Here is a 12,802-nt window from a genome sequence, read left to right as displayed (position 1 = left end):
GTGGTCCACCGTTAGGTGCGTCCATGACAGCGGTTTGCGTGGATGCTATAGGAAAGCATCAGCAGGGAGAGAACACCTTGTGACCACTCACATTCAGTGCAGTACTCAGTGCAACTGCTACGTAAATGCGGGCATGTTGGAAAGTTACTGTGATTCAGCATGACAACGTGTTGTAGGGATACCACAATGCTCTAGATTCGGACAGCTCTCACAATTTAAACAAGTGAGTACGCACATCAACATCTAATAGATGAAGCAGCAATATGTGGACTAATGACGTGTCAAAAGTGTTGCACCTAACGAGTGATCATTTCCATCCACTTCCGTGAAATATTTACTTAGTTTGGTGCATCACGTTGAACACTCGACTGTTACATTTTCTAAACTGATCTAGATGGGCCTGGCTCTCGATGCCAGTGTGTAGGCTACACGTACCCTATTGGATATGATGCATGATGGTTACAGTTTAGCCTTGCATTTCGCCGTGACCTTTTATTTCTTTATCATATGAACATTTCCAGTAAATCGAAACTGAAATTCTACTGGCCCCGCTTAGGCGAATAGTACGGCTTCGGCTCGCACCCACTGCCTGCGCTAGAACATAAAACCCGGAAACATAGGCTAAAGTGTGTATTTCGTGAGCCCGAATCAGGACGACTCAGATACGAGCTGCATTAGGTAAGTTTATCAGAACACTACCAAAGATTAAATGTGCCGCTTTTGCGTGGTCATGAATTTTTTTGTCAAGTGCATTTATTCCAAGTAAGATATTGTCTATCCAGCTTGTCCTGTAGCTAACTGTAAGTGAGCTTACTGTTACTTACTGTAAGTGAAGCCAATCTCACACAAAGTATATTACCACTACTTCAGCGATTTTACCTGGGTTCCCTAATTCATGTCCTTACACTCGGCCTATTCATAATTAGGAATACAGCAAAGTCCGTGCGTGTTGTAAAGGATATGTTCCTGCAACTAAAACGTAAGTCGAATTTCTGCGTGCCTGGGAAATTATGAACTAAATAAATGTTTGGTCAGAAGAAGGCCTAGTCCTAAAATGCAACGTATTTACTACAGACGACAACATATTTTAATTTTGCAGTTGAAATAACATCTGGATGATCACACACCAATCCTAAAAATTTCAAAGACTGTAAATTTAGAATCCGATGAAAAACACGATTTCAACGTACAAGAATGCCACGTCACTCACACATACAAAGCACTGTCTATAAGTCATAAATCTAAGCCTGCCATTAAAAGTATTGATATCAAAATTGCGCCAAGTTATATGAAACAATATTGTCTGTCTTAGGTGACACAAATTATACAAGCTGTAGTCCAAAGCAATGCGACCCAATGTTTCCGAAATGTTTTCTCAAGTAACTTGAAACTATTTAGGAAAAATATGTCTTTTGTCCCAAACATTACGCTGCTCACTGTATGTGTGCATTTGTGTATTTTCTCATTAGGCTGACCATGGAAGAGGGGTATTGTGTAATTGAAGAGGATGAGGTGAGGGAGATCAGGGAGGCACTGGAAAATGAGACCTTGACTTCAGCGGTGGCTAAGATCCAGGACTACTGTGAGCAGCTTGACGGTGTGGAACTAAATATTGCCATCACGGGAGAGTCCGGGTCTGGCAAGTCAACCTTCGTGAATGCATTCCGGGGCCTGGGGGACGAAGAGGAGAGCTCAGCTAAAACTGGCGTGACTGAGACCACCATGGAGCCAAATGTGTACCCCCACCCTAAATATCCCCAAGTCAAAGTGTGGGACCTTCCTGGGATCGGGACACCTAACTTCAAAGCAGACGAGTACCTACAAAAAGTAGAATTCCAGCGTTATGATTTCTTCATCATCATTGCCTCAGAACGATTCAAAGTTAGCAACGTGCAGCTGGCCACTGAGATCCAGCGTACAAAGAAGAAATTCTACTTTGTTCGCTCAAAGATCGACAACAGCATAGATGCAGAGAGAAGAAAGAAGGGCTTTGACAAGGACAAAATACTCAATTTAATTAGGCAAGACTGCATTACAGGTATGGGTCAGTGTGATATAGAACTGGTTCCTCTACTACAGCTGTTCCAGAGGGAAATTTAGATAGTTGCTAGTTATAACTAGGTACAACAGCAATGACCTGGGAATTGAGTCTGTGACCTTTAGGATACAAGACCAGCTCCTTACTCATTATCTTACACTGCCACCCTGCATCAGGTGTATAAAGCTTGGGACAGCTGACCATTTAAATCTGTCATTCATTTGTTTTTGTAACTGTACTATTTTGTTTCTCTAAGGCCTCCAGGAAAGCGGGGTGGAATCCCCCACAGTCTTCCTCATGTCCAGCTTCGATCTGCAGCTCTATGACTTCCCGCAGCTGGAGGAGACGATGGAGAGAGAGCTGCCCAAGCACAAGCGGCGTGTGCTCCTGCTGTCACTGCCCAACATCACCCTGGACATCAACAAGAGAAAGAAGGAGGCCCTGCAGGCCAACATATGGAAGAGGGCCCTGCTGTCGGCTAGCATAGCAGCTGTGCCCATCCCAGGTCTGGCCGTGGTGGCGGATGTGAGCATCCTGATCACGGAGATCACCAGTTATTACAAGGCTTTTGGCCTGGATGATGAATCTCTGAAGAATCTCTCTGAGAAAACGAATGTGCCCCTGGAGGAGCTGAAGGCGGTCCTCAAATCCGCCCTCAACAAGGAGATATCCGCCGACGTGGTCATCAAGTTGCTGACCAAATTTGCTGGGGCAGGGCTGATGCTGCTGGAGTTCTGGGTCAGCGCAATCCCGGTGTTCGGCTCCATGGCAGCCGCGGGGATCTCGTACGCCAGCACTCACAGAATGCTGATGTCCTGCTTGAATGAGCTGGCAGACGACGCACACAACGTCCTGATGAGAGCTTTGCAGACAGAAGTGTGAAGCGCAGGCTTCACACCAGTTAAAGTGCCTTTCTGTGCTTATGTTCTCATGGAACTCAAAGTTTGTATTTTCTTTAACAAGATATAATATTGTTTGTATTGGAAAAAATCAGCTAAGAAATTTTTATAAAGTGAACAAAACACATTTATTATAATCCATGATTGTCATCTTCGATTTTTATACGTATGTATTAACATGTCATTAAATAGAATTGACACCATGGACGTATACTGGTTTGGTTTATTTTACAGAAGTAAAACTATCTCAGGAAAGAGAGAGAGGAACTAATATGGGTCACACACAGTGCCATAACAGTGTGCAACCCTATATAGTATTGTTTCCTGAATATTTGATGTTCATTAAAACAAACAGCAGTATACTTTTTCAGTCATTATGATCTGATCTACATGAGTGCAAATAATTTTGTTTACCCTTGTGTTCTGTTCACTTTTTGGTACCTTTGGTACTGTTCACCAGGTCAAATTGAGCTAGCATTATTAGGATTTTAAAGCAATACAGAAATAAAATATTATGTAAAAACATATGTTGTCTTTATTTGAATTCCAAACAACACAGATAACATATATGGTTAATGTTTGCCATTTACCTCTGCAAGATTACATTTAACAAATAAAGTGTCATTTGTTTTTTGGGATAAAGTTTTTATTTATGTATTTTTTTAAAAGTCCACTCTAATGAAGACATGGGTGGTATAAGTCATGTTTACCTTGAAAAATTAAATTAAACAAGGTTTTCATGACTGTTGATGTTTATTGTTTTGAACTGAAATAGAGCCAGAACCAAATGTAACAGTTTTTGCCACTGGCCATGAAATACCTCTCAAAAATGTGTCAAAGATAATTTTGAAATAACACTTAACACTGTTTGGATGTGCATGCCTGTCTACACTGTCTAAAAAGAAAATGCTGTGTGTCTGCATGTACATGCCAGTCTACACACCACATTATGGATATAATTTCAGTGTATTTCTTACAAATGTGCTTGATGCACTTTCTGTATTTGACCCCTTTGAGGGTCTTCTTCTGATCATATTGATGGATTATGGAAGTGACCCACACACTGTGATGCAATGGGGTACAGTGCAAGAAAATGGTGAGTATTTAGAACGTTTCGGAATAACGTTGTGAAGGTGTGATGGTTTCCACACTACAGAGGGTAAAGAGGGTGAGGAAGCAGGAGCAGATGGGTTCTCGTGCTTGGAATTTAAAAATATTGCAACCTTATGCCAGGTATGTGTGTTTGTCTGTGTGTGTGTGTGTTTGATATCTACAGAGAAAATGGGCGGTGATTTTGAAAGGAAAATAAATATGTGTGGCATGTGTACTCAATGAAAATGCGTTCTTTTAGGCCTACATGTTTTTCACAAAAAATAAACCAAAGCCATTGGAGTTTCATGTAAAAAAAAAAAAAAGATCATATAATTTTTCTTTTAGTAAAAACAGAAAACGGTTAATATTGACCCGAACAACACATGAGGGTTAAAAGGGATGTTTCACTTCTGCCATTCTCACTTTCTGAAAACACAAGAGTGCCTATGGTTTGTGGAAAAGTCAACTAAATCAGGTTCCATCTTCCCAAACTGCGCAAATGCTGCAGTACCAGTCCCACAAAATGCGCCCGCGGGGTAAGGGCATGGAGGGCCGTCACATCTGGTCTCCAACAGATCCAGGATAGCTTGTATCAGGTGAAACCGTGTTCATTTCAGGCATGCGGATTCGCTCCCTCTCGAACGTGTCCCTCTCTGGTCCTCCCAGCGGCTCAGGGTCCCCCATTTCCATGGCGATCCACGACTGTATGGTGCAGCCATGGCAACGTTTTGTGTGAACGCTAGGAAAGCAGCTAGCCGTGTGCATGTTACTGTGATGCAGTACATCATGTTACAGGGATTCCATGAATTAACTTGCTCTTTTCTGACAACCGTATCACATTTTCAACAAGAGGGTGTACGCATCATCATGTAATGGACGTCCCAGTCAATAGGTACTGATGTGTTAAAACTGTAGCACAGAATGAGTGACAATTTCGATCGGTTTTTTTTTTTTATTTTTTTTAATTCTTTACTGTAGCCTACATCCCATTAAATTCGGTCCTGCTGACCTCCTGTGTATGCTGGTTTTCATTCCAGCCACAATAGTATTCTCAGAATTTTAACAAGCTGTTTACTTTTTTTGATGTGGTACTTTTCATGTTTAGAGGGATCATTTACCCTCTTAAGCCACATTGCTAGAAACAGCCAGCGGTGGACATTCCAGGGGTCAGAAAGTAAAAGTCCTGCCATGTATTTCATCCACCCCTGAAGTCAGTCAGCTGATTTAGCTCTACCTCCTGGCTGAAGAATGGCGCTAATCCAGCAAATCCAGGTGACTGGAACAAAATCCTGGTATGAACTTTTACTTTCTGAACCTGGATTGTCCACCTCTGGAAATAGCTATGCATACAACTAAGACAGAAGTCCCATGTTAACACTGCTTATTGTGCTATATTGCAAACAACAACTGCATAAAAAGAGGTAAATTGGGATGGCAGGTATGCCATCCCGCCAAGTTACGCCTTGGCGGGGGCATGCCCCCATACCTATACAGCACCGAGAGTTTGGCACTTTTCAGGGTTCCCCACAGAAATAACCACAACAGCCACAGACACTCAGCCCTTAAAAACATTAAATTCTGTACATTCTGACCCCATTTCAACAAACAGAACTCATAAACAACTTCACATGTCCACACAATAAAGCCCCAAACTAAGGGGATTTTGCGTTTTCTCCTTCTTCTTCTCTTTCTTCTTCTCTTTCTTCTTCTCATTCTTATTTTTCCTGCCGCCTTTCCCACTAACAACATGTCTCCCCATTGGACATTTCACTGACACCAGCCAAATCTTCACCTACACGACCCAATCAAAAACGCGCATACACACGCAAAATACCGATACCTTTCTACTCTGAAACATTTGCAGGGTAAATAGCTAGTCCGCCTGTGGCCTAGTGGGCAAGGTTACAGTCTTGAGAACACGGGGTCGTAGGTTCAAGCCCAGCTTGGAACACGTTTCTTTAACCTGCTTCAACCCTCACTAATAATTGTCTACTACTTATCAATTATTGCTTTTGCACCATATCTACCTGCCGTTCACCGTTCAGTTATTAACCAGCTACAATATTGCTAAGCCATATGGATTCAACGGGAGCTAATCTGTGTTTACTGGCCTGTGATCTTTAAAACCACCGGCAGGTTTGCTAATGATATTTCACGCATTGCATAGCTATGGCATGGTGCTGCACTAACGAAGTCACAGACTGGTAAACCTCCGGTTTAAGGCTTGAATCACGACTCGCCCTCAGGCAGACCATTTCCTCTTTTACACTAACATTTTCTTACGCTTACATTTGCTTTACCAAAACTCACTCACGGCCACCCATATGCATTTCATGACGCAAATGTATTCCTTTTATTAAAAAGTTACACCAGTTCACCACTGTGCCATTTCCACTAACTATATTTCTTCACTTGGCTACCGTACAAAACCTTCATATCAGCAAACGCCACGTTTCTACATTCATGTTACCTCGCCCTGTTCTCTATCTAGCCACATAGGCTACAAACAATTACTACGTCTGTACGTTCTGCAACTCCGCATTAAAACATTACATCTAAAATCATGATTCACTCATAAGTATAACTACTAGCACTGAACATGAGAAAAACACATTTGTGCGATAGATTGCACACGTTATTTAACCCTCCACTTCAACAACGAACATTAAATACAGACTGTTATATGTACCGTTTGATAAGGAAACTAAGCTCGCTCATGGTCACTTCATTTACTTCGCACTATAGTCTGTGATCATGTCAACCTTCACCTACATGCCCATTCTGCTAAAAAAAACACATGTTGTTTCAACTACGCAATTTCATCATTTCGCCTAATTTATCTCACACTTGTTATTTTCTCATATGCAAAGCCTGCTGGGACATATGCGTCTGCTCCTATTCTCCACTATCAACTTTTCCGGTTCTAGCTTAACAAAACAGCAAAGAGGATTCCTGCCTGCAGATAAGCCTATCAAAATGCCTTATAAACCTTACAAACACTAAAAGTGCATCTTCACGAAATAACAGACAACGGAGCAGGACAGAAGGGTACACAAGTTGCGACCTAGGCAGCTCTAATTCTACGGGCTTGCTGATTCTTTTGTCAATCAAGGCTCGTTGGATGCCCGTCAAATCCGTGAGTAGCCTACATAGCTACACCCTGCCATATTTAACCTTTTCTGATGCGTTTACAATTACGCCACCGCACCATTTGTCACAGCCACTGTTTTACATATATAGCAAACCGAAACTGCTAAACGTACACGCTCTTCAGACTGTACAAATTCACACAATGATAGCCATAATTCACAACCGTTTCTTACAGGGTCACTTCGCATTTCTCACTCTCGTAATAAAACGCTTTGCAAAAGAAATGATATCTCATAAAAAACACGTTTTCAACGTACAAAAATGCCAAGTTACTCAAAAGTATTGATATCAAAATGACGCCAAGTTACGGTACTACAAACAATATAGGCTATCTTGCCTCACCGAAATTTAATAACATGTATTCCAAAGCAATGCTACCCAGTATTTCCTCAATTCTTTAAAGTCACTTGGCCCTGTGTTTTGTAACCTTACCATATTACAATGTCATGCAAACGTTGTGTCAGATCAAAGTGTCAAATATTTCGTATTGCCTCATTGAACACATGGAAATTCATGTAGAAAACTGCTGGTCAGTCACTACAGGAAGCATATTTCTCCAGAAAACATATGTTTATACTTGCTTCTGAACTGAATTTGACTAAATGTACAAGTGATTGTATATTTGCAACATACAATAAATACATGTAAAATACATATTGTACATACATACATAGAGAACTTCTTTATCCCCATGGGGACATTTCTCTCGCAGCATGTTACATTCACATTTACGAACAGACATTTATACCAAGAAACATACAATCATTCACACAACAGAAAGGCTGGCCACCAAAATACATACATACCAATACAAATTGGACATATAGATGCCTTTTCAATCAATCATGACTGTGAGAAAGCCATCCACACATATGTTTGGCCTGTCCATGTACTGCACACTTATATACACACAGGGCCAAGTGACTTTAAAGAATTGAGGAAATACTGGGTAGCATTGCTTTGGAATACATGTTATTAAATTTCGGTGAGGCAAGATAGCCTATATTGTTTGTAGTACCGTAACTTGGCGTCATTTTGATATCAATACTTTTGAGTAACTTGGCATTTTTGTACGTTGAAAACGTGTTTTTTATGAGATACTTTATACAGTACTGACAAAATTAAGGGCTGAGGGGAATAACAGGCTCCTAATTAGTTTGTTGAACACGTTTAAGTTCTTTCATAGTAATTTTTTTCCATTAAACCTAGGCTATTAACACAATGCAGATTTAGCTCGTTAGCATTTGTTCTGTCTTTGAATTCTTCATTATCTACCAGACGGTTAGTTTTAGTGGCCATTGTGGGGAGTCCTGAATTACCCCTTATTTTTCTTCGCTGTCGTGTCCACTGTCGTATTAACTTATTTCTTTGCGGTGATACATTTCCTTCGGTTTCGTTTTCATAAGTTTTCGCTATTTTGGTGCCATTTCTGCACTGGAGTAATCACAGTTCAGAAGAATTTGGGTCGTAACAGCGCGCTTTGAGATTCAATTCTTAAGTCGAAATCGAAACTCTAGCCTACTTAAGCATCGTCGCGCCCGTGCACGTTGTGCGTTAGAATTGAGAAGCCATAACCGGTTTTTAATGAACACTTCCCTGATCGGAGAATGAACACAATCCGAATAAGAGCAGCATTAGGTAAGTTTAACAGGATTTAACATAGGCTATTTAAAATAAGTTCTTGTACTGCTTGTCATGCAGGCTAATGTCAACATTTATCTAACCATTTCGACATAACGACCGACATACTTCGTTAAAGTCACGTTCTTACAGAGTCTACACCAATTCGCAGCGATTTCCCCTGCGTCTCCCTAGGCCTGCAAGTTCATACGCTATTTATAATTACTACAAAAAAGTCTCCGAGTATTGTGAAAGCTACTTTCCTGCAACCTGGACATTTACAGAGCCATTTTTAGGTCATTAGAATCAAGAAAATGCAAAGGCTACAGCAAGCCAAAGTTTTTGCCTCTTCTTGCGCACGAGATACATTTTGTTCCCTGGTTTTGTCGTTTCTTAGTTTCCGATATTTTACTTTATACGTGGCCTCTCTTCGAGTAATAGACTCAGTGTCCTTCGCGTTGCCTACTTGGACAACGATCTAAATCTCAGAACATTAGGCTTATAGCACACCTTAATATTTGTTACGGTTATTTTATTGCAACGTAGATGTCAATACAAGTCTTAACGCTCGCTCGCATGCAGCTCTCAGCTATATAGCGTTTTTGTATATCAATCATTATGACGTCAGATGTACATTTAAATTACGCATTGAACTTAAGTTTTAAAACCTTAAACCATAAGGTATCGATTGTTGTTGTTGTTATGATTTATTTTTGCTGCAGTCCTTACAAAAATACTGCAGATACTGTAAGTTATTCTGCAGTTTAACTAAAGTACAGTAGCCTACAATGCAGTTAAGAGTTTTACTTCATGAGTACTGCACATGAAATAGAGAAACTGCAGTGATATTGCAATAACAAATGTGCCCTAAATAGTGCATAATACTGCAGTAATAGTGCACTAATTAGTCATTACAGCTATGGTTGAACTGCAGTTATTTATTTTTGTAAGGGGTTGTTTTCACGTCAATTTCAAGTTAATTTAATTTGGCCCAATCCTTAAATTTAGCATCAAATCCGTGCTCAGGAACGTACCATAAATGAATCCCCAGAATATTATTTATTTTAAAAAATTGATATGCATTTCAATTTTCACGCACACAGGTAGATGAATGGTGTGTACAAATGACTGGCCTCGAGATGGTGTAAGTTTGGAGAAACGAGCAAGGTAGAGTTTGATTTCGGGAAAAAAAAAAAAAAAAAAAAACATTGTCACTTAAAAATACAAAATGATGTTTGGTATAGTTGTGCTTCAATTTTATTTCATCTATCATCTTAAACTATTTTTTTTTTGCCATTTGTGTGTATGTTTTCTTATTAAGTTGACTATGGCTGAGGATTACTACTCGATTGATGAGGATGAGGATGAGGATGAGGTGGAGCAGGTCAGGAAGGCACTGGAAAACCAGACCTTGACTTTAGCGGTGGCTAAGATCCAGGACTACTGTGAGCAGCTTGACCATGTGGACCTAAATATTGCCATCACGGGAGAGTCTGGCTCTGGCAAGTCCACCTTTGTCAATGCATTCCTGGGCCTGGGGGATGAAGACGAGGGGGCAGCTCCAACCGGTGTGGTTGAGACGACCATGGAGCCAACTGTGTACCCCCACCCTAAATATCCCCAAGTCAAAGTGTGGGACCTTCCTGGGATCGGGACACCCAACTTCAAAGTAGACGAGTACCTTCAAAAAGTAGAATTCCAGCGATATGATTTCTTCATCATCATTGCCTCAGAACGATTCAAAGTCAGCAGCTTGAAGCTGGCCACTGAGATTCAGGGCATGAAGAAGAGGTTCTACTTTGTTCGCTCAAAGATCGACAGTGACCTAGATGCAGAGAAAAGGAAGAAGGGCTTTGACAAGGACAAAACACTCAGTTTGATTCGGCAAGACTGCATCAAAGGTAGGGGTCAATGTGAGTTGTAGAAGTGGATCCTCTGCCACAGCAATTCCAGTGCAAAATTTGGAAAGTTGCCAGTACCATTGCTTGTTTGAGGATAGTGAATGAGCAGTATGACGTTTGGGGCAGATGACCATTTAAATCTGTAATTTGCTTGTTTGTTTTGTACTATTTTGTTTCTCCAAGGCCTCCAGGAAAGCGGGGTGCCATCTCCCGCAGTCTTCCTCGTCTCCAGCTTCAACCTGCAGCTCTACGACTTCCCGCAGCTGGAGGAGACGATGGAGAGAGAGCTGCCCAAGCACAACGATGAGACCATTGCAGACAGATGTATCAAGAGTCAACTTCTGACCAGTTCATGTGACTTTGTGGAAAATTACTTCTGATCTTCTGTTGTCTTATGCAGTATAACAAAAATATGTGATCTTTAAAAGGGAATTCCACTGCAAAACAACATTAACCCCATTTAACTGATTTTACCAGATGATTCTCTCAGTGACTGGCAAAAGCAATCTCTGAACAAAGATATCAGCAGAGATAGGGGCTAATTTTCCTTTACCAGTTCATTTTTGAAGAACTACAATGGGGGGGGGGGGGGTAGTTCTTATAGACGAAGGGGGCATTGATCGGACTCCCGTCAGAGAGAGATTTTGGCTAGCAGCTGTTCCAACTGTAAAAAGTATTACCTTTTTTAATTTGTGCTTGTTTTAATTGAGAGCTACATCTACTGAAGTATGCCAACTGTGAATGGTGAGTTTCAAATTTTTCAACATTTTTAGGGCTTTAAGTTCACACGAAGATGGAACCACAGGGTTGCAGCTAGTCATTAGCAGGTAAAGCAGGTACCTGGAGCATGTGCAGTAACTCAGGGCTGTATCTCTGCATGCACTACAAGTATGGAGTCAGGTTGAGGGCTCATTTTATGTTCATCAGGAGGACACTCAATTTAAAATGGCATTCCCCTTTGACATCAAAATGTACCCAGGCAATCGCTGAGCGTTTGACTATACCACTTTTTGTATCTTGCTTTTTTATCCTTAACAGAAAGAGCCAAACATTACAAGTTCATGAGGACGTTTTCATGGGAATTAAACTTTGTATATTCTTTAGGAATATATAGTACTTTTTTCAATTTTTATGTGGATGTGTCAACAGGTCTATACAGAAAATGTATTCACACCATGGACAAATACATAGCTGGTTTGACTTATTTTATAGAAGGACAATCATCTACATTTCAGGGAAACAATCCATGTTCTGTTCTGTTTGGGACTGGTATAGCACATACATGGTTGGAGTGGGTATTTTATATTTAAAATTAAGCTAATTTATGTCACATGTAAGGCACAGTGAAGTTCACCATTCTGTAGCCAATATAATCTGTACATACATGTTTTAATGCTGTATGTCTGCAGGTCTACATATTTTTTTCCAGAATAAATCACAAACACAGTATATGCATTCACTCTTTATGAACTGATGGCACTACGTTGAGTTTGACCTTTTTGTTGTTAAATTGGATGTTTCACTTCTGTCAATGCTCGCTTTCTAAAAACATGAGTGACTATGGCTTGTGGGAAACAAGCCTACATCTGGTTCCCTCTTCCGAAATGAGGCACGTGCTACAGGAGCAGTCCCACAAAATGCTCCAGGTGAGAACTTGGCACGTCGTCACATCCGGTCTTCAGCAGATCCAGGAGAGCTTGTATCTGGTGAAACCGTGGTTATTTCAGGAACGTGGATTGCTCCATTGCCCCCGGAGCCGAACGTGTCTCTGGTCCCCTCCAGCAGCTCAGGGTGTCCCGTTTCCACGGCGATCCACTGTAAGGCGCAGCCATCGCAGGGGCTTGTGTGGACGCTAGGAAAGCAGCCGGCTGTACTCGGAGAGCGCCGAGGACTTCTTCACCCCGTCCCAGATCCGAGCAGCGTAGTGGAACCTGACCAGATCCCACACACACACACACACACACACACACACACACACACACACACACACACACACACACACACACACACACACACACACACACACACACACACACACACACACACACACACACACACACACACACACACACACACACACACACACACACACAGTGTCAATA

At 41.3% G+C, this 12,802-nt stretch overlaps 3 protein-coding genes across 6 annotated transcripts in view; 2 read left to right on the top strand and 1 right to left on the bottom strand.

Moving 5' to 3' along the window:
• The first annotated feature begins 72 nt into the window (after window positions 1-72).
• Window positions 73-3,462, top strand: LOC135235237 (interferon-inducible GTPase 5-like). Of its 2 annotated transcripts, none has more exons than XM_064300541.1 (3): window positions 73-223; window positions 1,470-2,038; window positions 2,295-3,462. In XM_064300541.1, exons 2-3 carry the CDS (start codon window positions 1,477-1,479, stop codon window positions 2,918-2,920), a joined length of 1,188 nt encoding a protein of 395 aa, XP_064156611.1. In that variant the 5' UTR covers window positions 73-223; window positions 1,470-1,476; the 3' UTR covers window positions 2,921-3,462. The 2 variants fall into 2 exon arrangements, with proteins under 2 accessions (XP_064156611.1, XP_064156602.1); XM_064300532.1 differs by lacking the exon at window positions 73-223 and adding an exon at window positions 337-678.
• Window positions 3,463-5,371: 1,909 nt separating this feature from the next.
• LOC135235281 (interferon-gamma-inducible GTPase 10-like) lies at window positions 5,372-12,038 on the top strand. 3 transcript variants are annotated; one of them, XM_064300623.1, is made up of 4 exons: window positions 5,372-5,450; window positions 9,903-9,966; window positions 10,121-10,700; window positions 10,884-12,038. In XM_064300623.1, the coding sequence occupies exons 3-4, from the start codon at window positions 10,127-10,129 to the stop codon at window positions 11,078-11,080; spliced, it is 771 nt and encodes a 256-aa protein (XP_064156693.1). In that variant the 5' UTR covers window positions 5,372-5,450; window positions 9,903-9,966; window positions 10,121-10,126; the 3' UTR covers window positions 11,081-12,038. The 3 variants fall into 3 exon arrangements, with proteins under 3 accessions (XP_064156693.1, XP_064156701.1, XP_064156684.1); XM_064300614.1 differs by lacking the exon at window positions 5,372-5,450 and adding an exon at window positions 8,486-8,817; XM_064300631.1 differs by lacking the exons at window positions 5,372-5,450; window positions 9,903-9,966 and adding an exon at window positions 8,484-8,817.
• The window catches only part of smg9 (SMG9 nonsense mediated mRNA decay factor), a 10,937-nt gene continuing 9,871 nt past the window's right edge, over window positions 11,737-12,802 (bottom strand). The window contains exon 14 of the mRNA XM_064300655.1: window positions 11,737-12,631. Coding sequence (XP_064156725.1) covers window positions 12,553-12,631 — 79 coding nt within the window. The 3' untranslated portion in view covers window positions 11,737-12,552. The remainder of the gene's footprint in view (window positions 12,632-12,802) is intronic.

Source organism: Anguilla rostrata, chromosome 1 (genome assembly GCF_018555375.3).
Source record: "Anguilla rostrata isolate EN2019 chromosome 1, ASM1855537v3, whole genome shotgun sequence".
Taxonomy (NCBI): domain Eukaryota; kingdom Metazoa; phylum Chordata; class Actinopteri; order Anguilliformes; family Anguillidae; genus Anguilla; species Anguilla rostrata.
The sequence above is the reverse complement of the archived record's forward strand: the minus strand, read 5'-3'. Positions and strand labels throughout refer to the sequence as shown.

What these genes read in the sequence shown, in the direction of transcription:
- LOC135235281 (XM_064300623.1), top strand. Translation starts at nt 10,127, where the DNA reads ATGGCTGAGGATTACTACTCGATTGATGAGGATGAGGATGAGGATGAG. An exon ending in TCGGCAAGACTGCATCAAAG is followed by an intron (nt 10,701 to 10,883) that starts GTAGGGGTCAAT and finishes TGTTTCTCCAAG; the next exon opens with GCCTCCAGGAAAGCGGGGTG.
- LOC135235237 (XM_064300541.1), top strand. Translation starts at nt 1,477, where the DNA reads ATGGAAGAGGGGTATTGTGTAATTGAAGAGGATGAGGTGAGGGAGATC. An exon ending in TAGGCAAGACTGCATTACAG is followed by an intron (nt 2,039 to 2,294) that starts GTATGGGTCAGT and finishes TGTTTCTCTAAG; the next exon opens with GCCTCCAGGAAAGCGGGGTG.